Here is a 20,869-nt window from a genome sequence, read left to right on the forward strand (position 1 = left end):
TTGTATTTAAGTGTCACAAACAGAGTATACAGGGAAACACATAAAACCTCATTTAGCACATGAAGATTAATACAGTGGAGATGAAGATCTCCTTTCCAGGACTTACAACTGGCTATGTCAAAAATGAAGTAGCATCAAAAATGCAAAACCAGAGAGAATAACCAAATATTTAAGAAAAAGTGGGTGCTGGAGGGCAAAACACAATAACAAATAGGTATCTGCAAGGGTATTACCTGCTTAATCTACAGGCTGGAAATATAATAAGCTTCAGATCATATTCATTTTTTTTTTAGCTTCTGTCTATGTTGTTCTCTTTAAATAATTTGATTTTGAACTCATTTTAGCTATTTCTATCAGAGAGATATAGACCATTTTAAAACATGTTTTTCTCTGTAAAAACACATGCTAGGAATATTAAAAAAAAACCTAGTGAAATGCTTGAAAAATGTGATTCCTTAATACATTACAAATGAAACAGTGATAACTAGGAATGGAGGAAAATCAGAACACCTTACACAAACTTGCCCAATAATCCCAGCTATTCCTGAATTTTACAGGATTTAATAAAATCAGACCTGCACTGTAGTTGCATATGGCTTTGCCTCTAAATTGAGCAAATAATAAAAACTAAGAAATTAATCCCTCTCCTTCAGAATCTAAATCTCAGATTCATTGTAGAGTTTGAAATGAGGGAAATCAACACTCTAAAGAATCTATATAAAAGTTGGGAATGCAACTGAATGCAACAGTCTATAATTGGTTCATATTTTCTGTAGATTAGTGAATTAAGAATCAATGATAATTAAAATCTGTTGTAATTAGGTGCAAGACAGCAGCATGTTGTTTCAGGTAACATTCTGAGTCAGGCCAGTAAAAACGCATTCGTACTGAGGAAATTCTTTAGCCAGGAAGACACAGCTGCCTGTTGCCAGTCAATTTGGCTGAGCTCCAGAAAAACACAAATTATTAAAACTGTAGCCAAGAAGACTGGAGAGAACTTTGAATGCTAGGAGAAATTAGAGAAAGTAAGGAGCAGGAAAGGGGAACAAGGACAGAGCTCCTTTATTGTCTTCATGATCTGACAACATGGGTTTTAACACAATCATACATATTTAACCAAAAGTAATACAGACTGAGGAAGCATTCCCTGGAAAACAGGAGGTCCGAAGTGAGTGTCATCCACACAAAACAGATCATAAGCCACCCCCAGGTACAAGCTCCAGATGATTTTATCCATGTCATTGACTAACAGAGTGATGACACACTGCATGCCAAAGTCTGGTGTACATGTTTTAAAAAGACTGCTGGAAAAATGGAGAGCTTGCAGAGCAGAGCTACCAAGATTTAATCTCCTTAAGCTGATGAAAAAGACTGAGCAGCAACTTGATTTCCCCTCTTCATGAGGAGAAAATAACAAGAACTAACTGTGGTGTTTATTCCAGGGAATAAAAGCAAAAGAACAACCAGAGGCTGCTGCAAAACACAGATGAGTTTAGAAATAAGGTAGACAAAAAAGTGCAATGTACTGAAAGTCAGTGTAGACAGATCAGGCAATCTAAACTCTCCTTTCAAGTCAAATTACAATCCTTTATTAATTTAAGCAATAAACATATGCCACTAAAAGCAACAGCAGCAACATAAGCTCAAAATACGTAATGCTCACTGAACCAATAAGGAAGGCTGTATGTGGTAAGACTACAATTTGTTGGTGCTTCTTAGTTGAGCAAATAATGAAAAAGATTATATTTGGCCATTTCAAAGTAGACTTGAAGGTACAGGAAACAGACATCTGCTCTTCTTCCATGGCAAAAGAGAACTAGATACAGACACAGTCAAGGTTGTGGCACATACTCTGATAGCCAGCGCAGAAAAAGCAGAATTTCAAGAACTAACTACACTTCTTGAACCTGCTGTTACAATTTCAGGTTATGTGGATAGGGCTAAAGAGCTTTTCTGACAGCGTTTTTCATAAAAGAAAAGCATGTACGAACAGGAGAAGGGGGAATAGATTCAAACTGAAAGAGAGTAGGATTAGACTGGATATCAGGACAAAATTCTTCACAGTGAGGGTGAAAAGGGGCTGGCACAGAGTGCCCAGAGCAGCTGTGGATGCCCCATCCCTGGAAGTGTTCGAGGCCAGGCTGACTGGGGCATTTTGAGCAACCAGGTCTAGTGGAAGGTGCCCCTACCCAACCGCTGCAGATGGGTTGGAATGAGATGCCCTTTAAGATCCCTTCCAACCCAAAACATTCTTTAAATTTATGAATAGAGGGGGTCACATACTGGCCACAAGTCACAGAATACTTAGATCTGTTTTTACTGAGCTGCAAGTTAACCAGTCCACCTGCACTGTGGATTTCTGTTTCTTCAGGAACATAACTTTGTATTTCTCCTTGAATGCAGGATGAACTGCATCCTAATATTTCAGTGCTTCATCAGGATCCATTCTAATCCTGCTCCCACAGTGCTTAAAGCTTCTTCCAGGTTTAAGCATCTGCAAATTTTATATGCATCATCCATATTTCATAAGGCAAGTCAGTAATAAAAATACTTAAAAATACTGGACTGAGAACAAATCTAAGTGGATTCTTCTTCATGCAGCCTTCTAGGTTGGCAGTAAACAACTGATAACCACCTTCTATTATTATTTTCCAAATATGCACACACCTTGTGGTCGCTTCAAGATAATTTTCTCATATTTTTTTGAGGGGAGACTACATGTTTGGAATACTGACTTATTAATTTACTAACATAAGCAGTTTTTGTCTGTAATAGTTGCATTTAAAAGGAATTCAAAGATTTTAAGTTCTCAAAATAATTTTTTTATTAAAGAACATTCATAATAAATTTATAAAAAATAAATCCTACTGAGTACTTAATGTCCCAATGAATACAGAGCCTTACTTACATATGAATTTGGCTTTTTGGTAAACAATAAAAATTGTAAGTTTGCAGAAAACCTTACCCTAGCAACTGAGAAAATATAAATTATTAGAGAATATCGAGTTGCATATATCACTAGTAAAGAGTACAACCTTTGAGGGATTAAGTTTTCCAAAACAATCTTCTGCTCCTTGCTCATATTGAATCTGACAGGGATTGCATCATTTCTTGAAAAAAAAGAATGTTCATGAATGGACAAGTATATTTTCATGCTTCTGCTTTATTTAAAATCAAAATAAGAGGTGTATCAGAGACTGAGATCTTAGAAAAGCCAACTCTAGGAATAAAAGAAAAGGTGCCTAATTTTTGCTCAGTTAAATTTCACCGTATCACTTGTTATGCAGGATGTCCTGCTGAAAATACTCCAGCAGGAATATGAATGAGGATCATTCATTAACAATGCACAATGGTCCAAAAATCCAGCAATAGCACCTACTTATATGTAAGTATTGCAGCTTGTAAGTTGTTCCTTGAAACTGAGAAGCACTGTGAAACTGAAGTTTGTGAAACAAACAAACAAATAAAAATTTTATTTTGAAGCTTACAAGTAAATTCACCAGATTTTTGAAAAAAAGATTGTCTTGTGTGCAAGGCATAAATATATAATACTAATGCAATTCATAAATAGACATTATTTGTAAAGGGACCTGACATGTCTAAAGTAGAGTTCTCTTAGAATGACTCTGTAGAATTGCTTTGTATACATTTTAGAATATAATATCTTTCAGAATACCTTTGTAGAATCACTTCAGGAAAGGAATAATACAAATTATTGGTTTTACACATTCATGGATTCACACACATTGAGTCTTCAGATCTCAACTTTCTCTTAAATTAAAATCACAGCAGAAAATTGTTTGAAAAAGGGTAAAGAATTAACTGAATGAGTGACCATCTGAAGTAAACAGATTAGGAGCAAGAACAGAAGCAACAAGGAGACTCCAGGATGACTGTCAGGTTGCTAAAATGACATGGGCAGCCTGACAGTTTGGAACACTTAGCATCCAGAAGAACTGTCTGAGTCTCCTGATGAAGCAAAGAAACTCAGTACAAAAGTAGAGCTAGTCAGCCACTGCAAACTAAAACAAGGGATAAAAACTAAACATATTAACTTAAAGAATGAAAGGATGAAACTAAAATGACAGTACCACCACTATGCAGTTAGAATGCGATTAAAACAAAAGTGCATGTTCCGCAAAGCAGTGAGTAAATATTCCATGTCCATTGCCAAGAGAGTGGTGGCAGCTCAGTCTGTGACATGGTTTGACCTTTGGTTACTGGAAAATGGCCTTCAGTCCCATGTTCCTCTAATCAGCAGGTCTGTAAAGGCAAATTACCTGCTTAGCACCCAGCTAGTCAGTTCTGCATGCTCATATCCAAGTTGCAATATGTCAAACCATGTGTTAAATTTGATAAAGTTTGGCAGAAAAGCAAGTTTCTGGTCTTTTCAAAGTCAGGCCCACTGAAATGCTTATTAAAATACACTGGTAATCAAAAAGGATGCTTCAGCATAGTACTCCTATCTCCTTTAGCCCTAGCAACAGATTAAAAAAGCCAATTTTGTCACTGCTATTTGTGCCACCTAAAATCCATAAATGGCTTTAAGTCACTTCAAAACTTAAATGGTATGAAGTTTAAAAACCAAACCTTAAATAAAAAGCAGAAGAATGCATAATGTCATGCTCTTAAAGCAAAGGAGGACACTACAGTCATAAATGTAAGATATATAAACATAAATGTGACATATAAATGTAACAGCAGATACCCACGAGTTAACCTTTCACTTAAATTAATCACTCACTACCTGATCATAAAAATAATCCATGACAGAACTGAAATAATAGAGGTAAAAAAACATAAATGAGTTGTCTTCATATCACAAAGTAAACATTAGACAAACTCTGTTTTAAGGAAAAAAGCAGACAAATCAAACCAACCAACCAACACAGAGCAGCAGTAAACCCCTAAAATCAGCATGAAATAAATAACCCAGAATTTGATTTTACTTACCTAGGAGAGGAACAGTCTTTTAATTAATATTTTTTTAAAGGGAGGTTTAAAGAGACTGACTTAAAAGATTTCACATATTCAACTTTGCACCATAAAAAGTTCAGTCCCTTATTTCTTTATTTTGCCACGTAGCTCTTGGAGCTCAGTTTAACTCCAGCTGAGGGCTAAGCTCTTTGAAAAAGGAGGAGGCTTTGTATTCATAATGCTGCAGCAGTTCTCACAGGAGCAATAAAAACCTGAGTAAGTTTTCCTGGTATTCCTGCACTTTAAAGTAGCAGTTTTTACACACAGTTTGGGTGTCCAGTAATTTTGAATTCTTGGGATTTATTATTCCATTGCAATCATCTAAGATTTTCTACACTGTCAAACGGATTAATAGTTAAACTCCAAACCATCTAATAATACATACATGAGTATCTCAGCATGTTTAGTCACAGTGAAAACAGAAAGAGAAGACAAAGGTAATAAAAGACAAAGCTAAAAAAATCTAACACACTTTAAATATAGGAAGGTTCTGTGAATGCTGTGCAACTAAATATTCTTATATCTTGTTTTAGTTTGTTGATTCAATTAAATCGTCTTTCCTTTCCATATTTTTCAGCTTCTGTTTTTAGCCGAAGTATTTAGAGAAAGTACTGCTGAAGGGGTTGTCTTGTATTGCTGGGCTACATTCAGCCCAGTTAAGGATCCTATCAAAAAGAAAAGGATGACACAGAAGTGAGAGGGAAAAAGGGAAAAAAAAGGCATAAGTAAAACTTATGTAAAGACAAGCTTAAAAGAAAAGGAAGGAAAAAATGTGAGAAAGAGGAAGGGAAGAGAAAGCTTTTCACATGTGATTGCTCTGAATAAATTATGTCAAGGACACAGATCACAGAAAAAAACTTTCATCTTCATGACTAAACAATATTTTATAATAAAAGCTTTTCTGAAGATGCAAATAAAACTAGAACATGGCTTTATTTCCCACTTCTACCAGCATTGCATTGGAAGGGATGCACTGAAAAGGATGCAGTGCCCATCCCCAGGACAATGGAAGTCAAAAATTTTGAATCTAGATTTATATAGTCCCCAACAGGTATGAGACAATACAAGAAAAACTAACGCACATATGTCGGTAGCAATGTGAATATGAACAGAGGGTTTCCTCTAATTACAGCCAGGAAATGTGGCAACATTCCCCAGGTGCTCTTTGCAAACCTATGCTGAAGGTTATCAAAGGCCAATTCACAGAGCTTACGATCCCATAATTCACTTAAAGGCTAAATCCAGGTGCAATCACACTGGCAACTCAAAATTGTTTGTGATAATTGGTGGATCCTGTATGTATCAAATTAGGGAGTTCTCACCCAGAGCCAGTGAAGGAATAGCTGTGTGGGAGCTCTGATGGGATGGTACAAGAAGCAGATAGAAACAACAGCCACTTTCAGCAGCCAAACATGGAGATCTGTCAGGGGCTGTGTAAGCACAAGAGCAAACTGCTGTGTTTCACTGGCACCTCTAATGCTGCAGGACAGGCTTTCACATTCCAAGTCTCATGGAAAATGAAAAGGCAAAAGTAAAAAGAATTTAATGTTGTCACATATTTCTCCAAGGCAAACCAGACTAGAGTTAGAAAAAAACAAAAAAAAAAACCCTCTCCTTAAAAATCCTTCTACTTTTCCTGATTTATCCTGCAGAGGATTCATAATTCTGCAACTGATGAAACCACAGCATGTTACCTTGGTAACTGTAACTCAAATTCAGTCTTTAGAATACACTCAAAGGTCAGACTGCATGAAAAGTTAAGGCTAAGGAAGATATAATCCACATTGAAAGGCAGAGTACAGGAAAAAAAGTGCTTCAATATTTCCAATTACAAAGATTCCAAACAACAAATATAAACATGTTTGAAAAAAAAAGAGTAAGACCACACAATGCCATAGTCACTGAGACTGCAAATATAAACCTACTTTAGGAAACTCTGAATCTATGTTACAAAAATATCTAAACTTATATGAAGATGCTATTGCATCAAATTATTGTCATAACATTTTCTATCATCTGAAATGAACAGATGAGCATTCTTTGAAAGGTTTTTCATTGCTATATGCTACAAAAAGGATAAGGATCCTATCAAAAAGAAAAGGATGACACAGAAGTGAGAGGGAAAAAGGGAAAAAAAAGGCATAAGTAAAACTTATGTAAAGACAAGCTTAAAAGAAAAGGAAGGAAAAATGTGAGAAAGAGGAAGGGAAGAGAAAGCTTTTCACATGTGATTGCTCTCAATAAATTATGTCTGCTACTCAAGGACACAGATCACCTTAGAGGTTCACTAAATAAGCAAAAAATTTCATCCCATACTTCAAGACATATTTGTTATTATTTTGTTCAAAACTCTGTATTCTTTTTTCTTACAAAAGCAGCCCAATTTCTCTGAGGATTAACTAAAGCACTTTCAGACTCAAAGATCTATCTGTGCCCATATATTTGCAGTATTAATGAAATACATTATGCTCAAATATGCTCAAATTATGTATAATATATAAGCAAGATGTGGCAAACTTTTCATTTATTCATGTTTGTGAATTTTAAGTAGCACAAAATTCTGTTATTTTAGAAGTGTATCTATGGGCATACACACAGTGTGATTTTGTATCTAGGAAAATGCTGTGAACTCACAATCAGGCTTCAAGTTTAAAATGAAGCAGAATTAAAGCCAAATTCGTAACTGTAAACTTGGAATCTCAACCTCTGTGCAGTTGCTTCATAGTGCACCCTTAGGGTTTCATGTTAAATTTCAGAGACGGAGATGAAGAGAAAAACAAACATCTAAACCCACACTCTCATAGAGAAGTCAAGCATGAAAAATTCTGGCCCCAAAGTTTTGAAATTCATTAGGGAGCCAACTTTGGCACACACCTGGATAGCTCTTCAGAAAGCTCCCCCTTTCAAGTTAGTCCTATAAAAGAAAGCAATTTTAAAACGTCTCCATGTCTATATGACCTTGAAAGCTCTATAAAATGTCCAAGGCATTCCGAAAATTATGTCTTACTCAAAAAGAATATGAAAATTCAGCAGTCTAGCCCACGAATCTCTGCAGTTCTCATGTGAGAGTGTTAAATAACTTTCAGGACAGCTCAACAGAAGCACTGTTCTCACTGAAGGACACCTGTACTTATTCAAGAGAAATAGGGATGGCTCTGAAACACAGAAGAAAGGAAGAATTTATTCCAGCATCATAGCAGGTGGATATTTTTTGTGTTCTTGGCCCACCAGCTCCAGAAGACTGCAGGTGCTGCATGCTGCAGAAATCAAAGCTTTTGCACCTACTTTTGCAGCACTGAATATGAAGGAAAAAACCAAGCCATACAAGAAATGAGGCTGTACACAAGACGCGCAATCAGACCAAAACCAGCTTCTCAGCTGGATGAAACTCATCTATAATTTTCTAACCATTACTGTTATCATTATTACTAAGCAAGAGCTACCTTTCATTCTACTTGATGGCTGCTTATTATAGTACTTTAAATGATGCAACTTCCCTTTTTTTTTTTTTTTGGCTTGTGACCTAAAAGCTCTAACCAATATTTCATTTGCCTGTGTAGGGTGTGAGCCTGAATCAAAGCTACGAGCGCACTAGAACTAAAGACTCAAATGAACTAGTTAAATCCATAACATGCCATATAGCAGAGGAGATGTTCAGGGGGCTGAAGAGAGTGAAGGAAATTCTGTAAAAGTTCATGCTGGCATGAACTGGGCATGTCAGAAAGCATTCCAAAATCATTATCCTAATTCATACCTTTTTTTTCCAGATAAAGGAAGGAGGTCTGGAAATTAGAGCTTTTGCTCCAGAACTATGAAATACAGACAAAACCCACAACATGTACATCAATGCATACACATGCAAATGCACTGCAGTCACTTGGGGGGAAGTTTGGGAGAAAGTGTACTACTACCACTTTAACTGCAAAACATTTCTACAAGACATACTGGACTTCTAACAAGGAAAGCTTGTCAGCACCACAGGGAAGAGAAGGGAGTTAGGAACAAGAACAATATTCAGTTTTGCTCTTTTAATCACAATGAATATGCTTGGCTTCACCACCTAAGGATTCTTCCAAGTTCAAAACTACACCTACCTAGCTGTTAAATATTTGTACCTGCCGGGGGCTGTGTTTCTTGCCGGTCAGAGTGACCCCGACTAAAGTTCGAAAGTTTCTTTTCCCAGCTCGGTACTTGAAGAAGAAGTCAGGGCTCTTCATTTTTTCGGTCTCAAGATTGTTTATTGCATCTTATCTATAAAGTTCTTTCTCCCTGTCCAGCCGAGATCCGTTTGGCAGGACAGCCAGAGGCACTCCCCCCTCCTCCAGGGCGGTGTTATCTTTATATACTACAAACTACGTGTACAATATTTACAGTTATTTTCCAATACCTATCATCTATATTAGACAGTGAGTTTCTACTTTAAACCAATCTAAAAGTGCCAACATCACCAGACAAGATGGAGGTAGAGAAGAAGAAGAAAGGCTAGACACGCCCAAATCCCTCCATCTTGTCACCAGAAACCCCTATACCAAAAATCCTAAAACCTACATTTAGACTCTGTAATTATTTTATTCTTACACTATTTACACTATTGTGGCTTTTATCTCTTTCTATAAAGGTAACAAGTTGTTCCGTGGTTCATAATCGAACCCACTGGTGTTCTGGGCTGTGTGCCAGGGTCTCCGAGCCCCCTGGCAAGGGTCCCAGGAAACTCCGGACTCCCAGAGGGATGTCCTGAGTTCCGACATGTACCCTCTCTGAGGAAGGCAGGAAAGGTGTAGAAAGCTGTGTTGATATTTTTCACCTGCAAGCCCTCATTACAGAACAGAGATTATATTACCCTCCTCTCTAACATTACATGCCTGGTAGACAGAAACTCAGAGAACCAAACAGATAAGGAATAAGTTGCTCTCTGAACTAATCATACAAAATCAAGTCCAACACATCTTGCACTGAAAACAAGGATGCCAGGACTCTAGCATAAACTTCTCACACTGGTAAAATGCAGATGTTACAGTTGCATTAAAAATCAATACTACAGCCAGAATTCACAGAACTCACCAGTACTACACAAATTACATAAAACTTAAAAAGTAATTTTAATTCTTGTTATGTAAGAAAGAAATTACAAGTGAGTACTGATAACTTTAAAACTCTTTATATAAAATTATGTAATTAAATTCTGTGAAGAACATGTAAGGGAAGATGGAGGATAAAATGCACAATGGAAAAAAAAAAAGAAAGTTGAAACTATATAAAGCTCCATAAAATAAAGTAATTGTGTTGGTTTGCTGTTTTGTATGGGGAGTTGTTTTATTTAGCTGAAGAGTGGCACAAAGGTTGGCTCTGATATCCTTGCATTAGGACTACCCCCACTATCACTAAGGGTCTGTTTCATTTATTGCAACACACTTTCAGATTAGAAAGTCTCATTGGATTTATTAAGCAGATCTAATCTACGCATCAAGAATGCAAACATGAATCATAGGAGAAGATCAGAAGATCAGAAGGTGACAAGGACCACCATGGATAAAATTTTCTCTATATCATCCCACTGAATTCTTCCACTTGACCTTTTGACACAGGCTGACAGGTATATCCAGGTAAACATGAATTTTATAAAATCAGAAAATAAAAATCAGTAAATCACCTCAAAAAAGTGGAAGCATTTGCAGGAGAGTGACACTGATACAGAATGTTCACCTTTCCTTACAAGTTTTCTATGGGGTAAGACACAGTCCAATTTTTTTTTTTCCTCAAAATACTACACGCAAGTAAAATCTAAAGTAAATTAAATTACATCAGTCTACAAAAAGAAAACATTATGATTTCAAAAGGTTTACACTCTAGCACAAACAACTGAGCATGGCGAGCAGTCTGAGCACACATTAAAGCTGTACTTTGATAAATAACCTCCTACAAGTGTGCAAACCTTGCTATTAGCACTCTCATCAAAGACACTGTGGAGTCTTCTCTAGATGACTTTTCTGTAGGTGTGCAAGTTTTTATTTACTCTTGTCAATGATTAAAAAAATAAAATATTAGGGGGGGCTGCTTACCTCCTGTATGCAACACATTGCTATCTGCTGCTGAAGGCTCATTTTCACCCTCTTTAAAGTTGCTGATGTTGTCTTTTTCAAGCAGTCTGTCCACCATGGCAATAAGGCAGTTCAAACTCTTTGCCACATTGGCCCACACCCTGTCCTGAAAAGACCAGAATTATCACTGCATGTTACTGAAGAATAAAAATAAAAAAAGGGACAATAGTAAGTTATTAACCTCTCAAGTTGGGACAGACGTACAAATTACTAGAAATATTAGATGTCAGCATATGACTGTTCCTCTCATCCTTCAGCCTATTACCAACCTGAGCCTTTTTCATGGAGATTTTCTTGCAGTGTAAATGAACCCAAACACTTATGGTTTTAGACACTGGAGAACAAGTGCTTCAAACTTGACATAATGCAGACAAAGTTTCAGGTCTAATAGCAAGGAACTGAACAGCCTATTTAAATGATACCTTAAGAGTACAGACACACTCAAAGCCTTGCCAAATGAAACCTTGTGTGGGCCAGTTTTGTCACAGTACTAAATAATCTCTTTTTGATAATTTAACATATCCTGTATTTTATCACATCAGTTACTCTGCTGAAGTAAATGTTAAATTCAAGGATTAGAATGAGAAACTTGCTGTCATGGCATATTTATTAGGTAACACCATTTCAGCTTCGTTCTTCACCTCTCACATCAACTGCAACCATCACACTTAACTGAGTTCATAATAGGAGAATTACAGAAGTAATAGAATGGTAGGAAAAATTCTGTACGAGCAGAGACCAAAAGAAATAATGTGGAGCATAAGAGAGAGTTGTTATGGAACAGAGATATTGGGAGGGTCCTTCAGGTGCTGCATGCTGCAGAAATCAAAGCTTTTGCACCTACTTTTGCAGCACTGAATATGAAGGAAAAAACCAAGCCATACAAGAAATGAGGCTGTACACAAGACACGCAATCAGACCAAAACCAAACCATAACAAACCCACAGAAACCAGCGTCCCCTCTCCAAGTACATGTTTCAACACTGAGACATTCTGAAAATATTGCAGAGCAACCAGAGTTTGTTTGAGGGTTAAAAATAGGAATTTAACATCACTACTTTGTTTTTTTATTTTACAGTGCTAGAAGCATTATATATTTGTCAGGTCTTCAGGTACAAAAATGAAGTAGCAAAAATAACAAGAAAGAAGATTAAAGAAAACTGAGAACTCAGAGAAATACCATAGTTCCATACAAATGGCAACCCTTGGATTTTGAGTGGAGGCATATCTAGAGCTACTATTAAGGCAAACATTTAAATCTAATGTTACTTTTCAACTATATGTCACACTTCAGACTGACTAGAGGGATATTATCTTTCCCTGTTCCCTCCTCCTGAGGACACAACCTGTGACAAGTGGCATCCTGACCTAAGAGATATCACATGGGCCCACAGACAGAAGCATGGACTTTCCCAGCCTGTACAACTGAGTTCCTCTCCTCCAGCTCCCCAAACCTGATTCCTGGAGCATTCTTGCGGGCAGCCTTAAGGACAAGTAAGCATCCAGTTTATAGGTGAATATGGAAACAGTAGTTTCATTTTCTCCCTTGATAAACCTGCTTTAACCATACTATGAAAAAGACACTGTTGATTTACAAAAGGCAAGAAATTGGTCACACCCAAGCAGAACTGCATTTATTCCACAACTGTTTAAAGTGCTACATGTACAATACAACATGTGGAAATATCTGCACCTGTACATGAAACAAAACATTAGACACATGAGTATTTGATATTCACATACAATTAGATACAATTAAAAGTCAAAAGACCGAGGGCAGGTATAGATTCCTTCAAAAGGTGCCTCCTATATGCACCTCAAGCAATCCTGAAAAAACATTTAGAATATGTGTGAAACTACTGATTTTTACCACCCACAAGTATAATTTTGGGGAGAAGGATTCTATGAAGAATCCTCCAGTGAATATAAGGGAGCTTCAGGGCTTCCAGTCACTGAAGTTGATGAGGAATATGCAACTGAGGTTGCTCAGAGAGGCTGAAGCAATCTTATTTCCCTTTCCTTTGTCTGCTGAGGGAGCTTAATCCCCACACAAAAAAAGCATTAAGCTCTTAATTAGCATCTGGAGTTATTGCACAAGCAACACAAATATGAGCCCTTGTTTTACATTGGAAAGAGCACTTTTCTCTTTTCAAACCAGCTATTAACCCAGTATTGAGATGATGTCTATACAATATTCCCACAAACATTCCCTGAGGGTTTACAAGCAAAATTCATAAACATCTGTTGACAGAAAGCTCACTCTTATTATCATGTATCTGGCTTTTTTATATATAAGCAACTGAGAGGGAGCAAGGGGCCATTTCACAGCTCTTTTTCTCCACATAGGAGGTTCCTGGGATTGTGGGCAAATAGAAAATGTAGAGGTATCTATTTATCATTCATTGAGATGTTATTCTGTCTGCACCAAAGGCAGTCACATTTATCTAAGAAGGCTGTTGAAATTCTGCAGTTTGGCAGGAACAATTTTCAAGTAAAACTGCAGCTTCCGATCAATGAAAATCAAGTGGCTTCTATGATTCGCCATGAGAAGAAATTAATCCACTTCTTATTGTCATCCTTTACTATTTCCAGAATATTTTTCTGTAGCCTAGCACTGACCTTTCATCTTCTTAAGCAGTCTATTTTCAATTTGCCCAAGAACAATCTCACAAGTGTTCACTTTAAAGCCTGTGCCAGGTGAAAGGAGAAAATAGTCTAGTAGCCTTTTAAGTAAGCATTCTTATAAACCCTCTGTGTCAAGTGATGGATCAGGAGAAATTTTTCTTGATACACTGAAATACTAACACCCTAGTTTTCTAAGCAGGATACTTTTCCCCTGATACAAGTTTCCCACTAGTTGCTGGAGCAATGTGGATGGTAAGTTTGCGGTATGAAAGAATGAGAGAAATGAGATCTCTTTCTCCCTGTCATTACTGCTTCTTTAAGTCAAGGCAATGACAGGGAAGGTGGAAATCTGGAACAGGACTTGACCCCTTTGAGACAAGGCAGTGCCACATTTACATCCCAAACTTTAGAAGTCATCTGGAATGTTATGGAGCTCATGCAGCTAGGTGTTGCTCGCTAAAAATTACCATAGTCACACTTCTACGGTCACCTACGCTGTGGCACTGGCAAGCAAACATGCACACTGAAAGGTCTCCTTGGAAAGGCAGGCCTTGGCATGAGTGAAAGCTGGGCACTTCTCCTAGGACAATTAAAAATGAACCTGTAAAATAATTCTCTTTCATTCATCCAGCTGAAAAAATTGTAATTACTTTCCACCTGATCAGAAAGTATCATTAAAAAGTAGGATACCTTCCTCATTTCAGAGAGCAGGAATGGACACTCTTCTGTCACTGCACCTAACTGGATGTCTTCCTTCTAAACACTGCCAGCCAGTGGAGTCCCAGAGCCTGTCTCTGTTTTTAAAGGATTCTCAGCCTTTCTGAATTCACCACAGAGCTCCTCAGTAATTTCTTGTCCCTCCATATACACCACTGCAGTTGTGTGCTTTACTTGTGCCATGTATGACACAACATCTGCACTTCCCAGCGCTCTGAAGATGCTGTGTCTTCTTCATTTGAGTGGATATTCAGATATTTCCTTAAGGTCCTTTTGAGCTCTGTTCAGAGATAAAGGAAATATCTCAAGTAATGTGCATGATTAACACCCTCTTGTGCTGTGGCACATGGAATGGGTCACCCACATACTAGTCCTTCAGCCCCATCTCTGATCACCACATCAGCATTTGTAAGGAGCTAATTGTAAATGCCATTTTCTCTGCTCTTTATAGCTCCAGCCCCATTAACCAGTCAGAAGTCTAGAGCAGAGCCAGCTCCAAGTGGCAATGTGTTCACCTTTTCTTGTATCATACACAAAAACTTGCTATGTGCCCTCCTGCAGGGAGGTTCTAGGATAGCAGAAGAAGCTGGTGAGAGGAGAAAAGAGTATCTTTCCAGAGGCAACGTAAAACTCTCAAGTTAAATATGTTTCCTTCGGCAGTGATACTTTCCTGCTCCCTGTGCATAGCGCACCAATATAAATAGCTCAATCCATACTGCTGCCAATGATTCTTCATACTTCTGTGATGGTCATAAGGTAACACAGTCATATGAAGTGGATGGAGCAGGGTCAGCTTTAAGAGTTGTTTAAGGATTTAGACTTCAGGCAAAACTAAAATTCCAACTGTAAAAAGTAACACTAGTACTTGATAACAGAGAGGAAAAAACCCACAACAGAAAACGAGGACAGAGCATTGTGCATACAAAGCAACATATATTAAAGTTTTTTCCTTTATAGTTGAGATTCACAGTAGATTAAGTGTTTTTTCAAATTTTATATGCATTTATTCTTTCTCTTTCGATCATGCTAATCACAATTTGATTATTAAAACTCACATTATTTATCACCTCTACTGACAGAATTAACTGAAATCTATCCAAAGTTTAATCATTCAAATTCAGAAAAAATCACAAAATTTCTCCAAAATTTATACTGTCTCAAGTTTGACAATGACTCTGACTCAGTTCAATTCAGAAAACAGTGAAAGATACACCTAATTTTGAATCAAGATAATCTTAGTAATTCGGCAGAAAAAAATGAATACTGTTTAAAATGACCCACTTATGAGTTTAATAGGTGAGGGCCAAGCACCTGGCAGCTTTTTTTATCAGTTATGAATTACAGCAAAGCCATCTTTTCTTCAGAGATGCTAAATTGCAGAACTAAATTAAAATACAGCTTTCACAAAGTGCCACTTTTTCCAGTGCAAAATTTCTCTCTTTTACAAAAACTATTGTGTTATTTATATTTCTGAATGTTTCAACAGCTAAAAACAAACATTTTTACTTTAGTTCAAGGAAAGAGCCACCATTCCAGCCCCTCAGGTTGTTAGAAAACAAGAAAAAGTGAATTAAAGGCTCTAAAACCGGAGGAAAAATAAAATAATGAGTTGTTTATTGTTTAAATCTCATAACTACTTAATGCATGGGGCTGGAAATAATTGCCTTTCTTCTAGAAGAAATATATTCTTCTACCTTTACTTTTGGTGTGGAAAAAAACTACAGTTCAGGTGCAATACCATAGCTCACACAAGTACAATAGAGATTAATATGCTGGCATCCCTTACATTTATGAGAATACAGTGATGAACTCAAAGTATGAGCCTGGACTGAATAAAAATAGCTTGAGTACATATGAAATAAACTAACAGATCTATTATGAAGACATCTACCAAAATAATTGATTGATAAAATCTCAGCCGTATAAATAATACATATCTTTGAAAGATATGCTAAGCATGTTAAAATTTAAAAATTATATTTAATTCTTTTACACAATCTCAGACACTCTCTAAGAACAGAGTCTAAGGGCAAAGGGCTCTGTTCTGCTGAGGGTTAATTCATGTGTATTTAAAATGGTTGCAGCCTGAAGGCTGGAGAGGGGTGTTGCAGGGGGTGGGGAAGAAAAGAACATTTCCCTCTAAACAGCATATACTGTTCCAGTCCTTAAATCTGCCCAACTAGCAAAACCAACCCAAGTAAGAAACCAATATTATTTTTCTGTCTGGGCAAGAAGATACTCAACATCTTCACTGTTCTATGCACAACGAGGCAGTCTCAGAGCAGCACACTGTACTAAGGAAAATCCTTCAAATTTAGCATCAAAATCTGCGAGGCATCTGAAAAGCACAATTTTAGAGTTTTGTACCCCTTTCCCCCCTGCAATGACATGTGATAAGGACACTTAGGGCTTGAGCTTGTTTATGCTAATTTGTAGGGTTTCACATTGAACACTGACCAAGGGTTTCTGTCTACTTACCCACTCTTCCTCATCATATTCAGAATGATGGGGTATAGAGTCCTGCCTTTTAATTGGAGAAGGGTGATCCTGGTGCTGTGCATCAGCCCCTTCTTCTGCACTGTTTCCAGGCACAGCTGGTTTCTTGACGACACAGCCAGGCCGGGCTGTGTACAGTGCTAAAAGGGCACTTCTGACCAGCTGGTCCTTGAATGTGTGCACAAATAACTCCGTCTAGGGAAAAAACCAAATGAATGAAAAGGTCAGACCAAAGCATGCAGTATTGCAGCAAACGTGTATAACACTGAATTACCTTTAGGCAGAGTAGGTATTTGTTTCAGGCCTGTCTGGGAGGCAGACAACAAAGTAGGCCAACAAATAATGAGGAAAATTTCAAGGGTTTTAGAGATATCATCATGTTCTACAATCCCAGTGTCTAAGGATTAACACAAGAGTACATTAGCTGTCATAGAGATCATAATCTTTTCACATTTCATTTAAATTCCATATTTCACCTCAGAGGCGAGCCTCAAAAGAACCAGTTCCAAGAGTAACCAACCACAGCACAATAATTTCTGAGTAAGTGCTAGATAAAACACAATTACCAGTTTAATAATCTCCCTAAATAAAACCCACCACTCTACAATGCTGACATAGCAGTATCTGCAAAAGCGGTGTTTTCAGAGATAAATTTAATTACCGACAAGTGTCAACCCAGATATCACAGCAGGTGACATTTGACTTCAAGCTTGATTTTATGTATATTTTAAAGAAAGGAAACTCTGAAGTAGTCTTCTTGGGTCTTCTGAAGATGCTATTCAACCTCTGTATCATTTTTCTATGTTACTGTTACAGCTGGAATTTTACCATATTTCTTAAATCCTTCAACCTCCCTGTGATATTCATCTCCCTTCCACCTCAACAAGAAAAGTAAAATGCTTTCTGCATATGGGCTTCTCCGTGTCCAGACTGTCACCACTGCAACAGCACTTGTTGCCACCAGTGTGTCAAACATGCCCATCTTCTTTGTCTCAATCACGGTGCCCTATCTCCCGTGGGAGACTTGGTTTATTCCCTCCATCAACTGTCAGAACCTATGGAACAGGAACAGATGGGGTGCAAGGATGCTTCCTTTCACTACAGGGTGTAACAACTAACGAAGCCACAGGGACAGCTTGGAAGAGTCCCAATTTTGGTTACTTCAACAACATTGAAGAGGGTTCATCTGTCAGAGCAGGGAGAGAGGGCACACCCTGCTGCCAAAGAACATCCCACACATCCCATCCAGAACTCCCCTCCCCAGACAGAAATCCTGGTTCACAGGAGGATGGAAATTTCTTTCACAGCACAATTACCTGAATTTATTTATCCCAGGTCAGTGGGATTTAGTTTCCTTCTTATTACCCCAGAACATAGTGGATTGCCATGTGCAGATTTAGGTGCTGAAGTGCCTTTGTGCACACAATCTTAATTAAACAGGGATGTGGGAAGGTATAAGAGTCAGAGGATCCAGTCTAAACCAGCAGGAAAGGGAAGGTAGAAGAGTCAGAGGATCCAGCTTAAACTAGCAGGAAATGCTAGAAATAAGGGCTGCCCAGCCAAGCTTTGTTCAGCCCTTGTGTGCTGCTTATGTAAAAACTGGAGGAAGAAGTAGCAAAAAAAAACCCCAAATCAAACAAGTGTCAAGTGTCATCATCTCCCTGGAACTACTGAGAAGAATCCTGGAAGTCTTTGCTCCCAATTTCTGCACTTCTATTCTTACCCTATCCCTTCTTCCTACTACCTGTTCATCTTTTGTATTCACTCCTACTCAACTTCTTTTTTCTTGCCTTCCTGTCTCAATACCCTCTCAAAAGTTTACGGATATTTAAGACAGAAAGGCTCTAAAACCTTGATGGTTTTCTTAAGGCTCCAGATTCTGGGTTCGGTACTTGAATGAGAAGTTTCTGCTTTTTCCCATTTTCATTATGTTTAGGAAAAAAATATTTTCTGAATAGTTTCACATGGACAGGCTGAAAATTCTACTTCAAATAAATCTCTACAGTTCTAAAAAGAAGAACTGCAGGCATAGCTAAGAAAAATTATTGATTTTTTTAAACTAAAATCAGACCTGACTTGGGATTCTTTAGACTTGGCAACACTACTCAGCTCCCTGGCGCTATTACCAGACCCATTCCTTCTCCTCATTACCAACTTGGTGTCTGAGGGAAAGGGTATTTTTTAACAGTTTTCTTATATTTAGCCCCTCAGGACTGTCTCCTCATAGTCCTGAATTGCTCTGCAGGACAATTTCAGTTTTCTATATTTCCAACTTCCAGATGGTGCCTGGAGAATGAATTAGTCTTTGGGGAATAGCGCTATCAAACCCTACCATTCTTTGCCTTACCATGGCACAATGAGATTTGAGGGGTTGTGTGGTAACAGCAAAGCTCCTCTTCAAGACTCTTCTACAGTTCCATATCAAGAGAGTTGAAACTCCATTACTTGTCTATCCTTAAAAACTGAAATATCATGGTTTTGCTGAGGTTTCATACCTATCCTCCCCACAATGTCTGTTTGAGATAATTTCAGGTCTCTGGTTCAGTATGGCAGACTCAAAAAAACTTTACATTTCAAAAAATTGAGTACTGGATAGCTTGATGTAAAGAATGTCCACTACGACTGCAAAGTTTAAGTACTATAATTGAATAGAAATATTTTACAGGGAAATTTAGTTTTAAAAAAAAAATCAGTACAGAAGTGAGACTCCATTTTTTCATGCAGAAACTAAAATGATTCTGTAATTAAATTCCATTCAGGGATCCCATCGGTTTAAGAGCAGTCTACATTTTAACTTTACTTTCTAACATCTCAGTGCAGCTAAATTTGCAGAACATCACTATTTGTGAAATTGCACTGAAATCACAAAACCAGTCTATACAAAGAAATAAAAACTCTGCAAATTCTTTTAGATACTCTGCTAAAGAGTATTTCTGCAAACAAAGACAGGCATAGCTGGAAAATTAATTTATCAAGCCTTCTGCAAGCTGCAAATGCTGATACACTTGTCAATAGCTAAAGGCTTCCTTAATCAATTAACAAAAAGTGATAAAAGGTTAGTCTCAGGAAAACACTACAGCAAATTGTAAATTATATATGGAGATGTAAAACCATGCTTAATATGAGAAAATAAGCTCCATTTAAGAAGCAGCAGTGGAATTATTTGATTTAATTTTCTACTTTCAATCCATGCAGCCAGTTCTTCCCTTTCCAACATGAACACTTAAACACAATTCACATTACTGATAACTCATATGTACTCATGGCTACCTAATAATTATAGAAAGAATTCTTACATATATCAAGTAATATGTTTTTTAATAAACTTGTAGAATTTAATCACCAGGCAAATCATTTTTATGACTTCTTCAAGCAGATGTTTAATTTTTAAACTTCTACCCAGTTAAAACATAAGAGCATTTATTTTTTACATATAAAAAGTGCAGGAAAGATGGAATAGCAGAAGAACTACATATGCCTCAGGAGTACAAGTAGGTATCATGCAATTATACTCAGCAGATCATGTGCTACTCTGTCTTAAATATAAGCAGGAACACTCTGGTAGTCTTGGTTCTCCAGTACTGTACCAGACTACACAGAATATTTTAAGACAGCAATATAAGGCTTTGAATTAACTATGAGGGATCTAATTTCAGTATTGTGTGGGTTCACTGAGTTTACGGCTTTGAAATGGTATTTCCCTTTCCTGAAGTTGTTTCTTGATCTTTCCTCCCCATTTCTCTTCCCCTCTTTACAAGGAGCTGTCCCACCACACTTGCTTCCTCAGCAATCCATTCTATTTCTCTATTATCCATCTTTTCCTAAGAGTAAATTTGGTAATAGACAGGGAAGCAGGTATTGAACCACTCCTGCTGCAGTTGTTCAGAGAACTGGATTTATCTCTTCCAAACAAAAGGTGGAGGCTAGACAGACATCCATGGAGTACATGGGGTGAG

General features: G+C 37.4%; 1 protein-coding gene across 10 annotated transcripts in view; it reads right to left on the minus strand.

Annotated features, from left to right (window-relative positions):
- INPP4B (inositol polyphosphate-4-phosphatase type II B) overlaps nucleotides 1-20,869 on the minus strand; it is a 312,388-nt gene that overhangs the window by 51,890 nt on the left and 239,629 nt on the right. For all 10 annotated transcript variants that reach the window (XR_009486134.1, XM_059843843.1, XM_059843840.1 and 7 more), the window contains 2 exons: nucleotides 16,896-17,108; nucleotides 11,037-11,181 (listed from right to left, as the gene is read on the minus strand). Coding sequence is in view for 9 of the 10 variants with exons in the window: in XM_059843843.1 (XP_059699826.1) it covers nucleotides 11,037-11,181; nucleotides 16,896-17,108 (358 nt within the window). In the remaining variant the exon portion in view is untranslated. The remainder of the gene's footprint in view (nucleotides 1-11,036; nucleotides 11,182-16,895; nucleotides 17,109-20,869) is intronic.

The sequence above is a fragment of the Haemorhous mexicanus genome, chromosome 4, assembly GCF_027477595.1.
Source record: "Haemorhous mexicanus isolate bHaeMex1 chromosome 4, bHaeMex1.pri, whole genome shotgun sequence".
NCBI lineage: Eukaryota > Metazoa > Chordata > Aves > Passeriformes > Fringillidae > Haemorhous > Haemorhous mexicanus.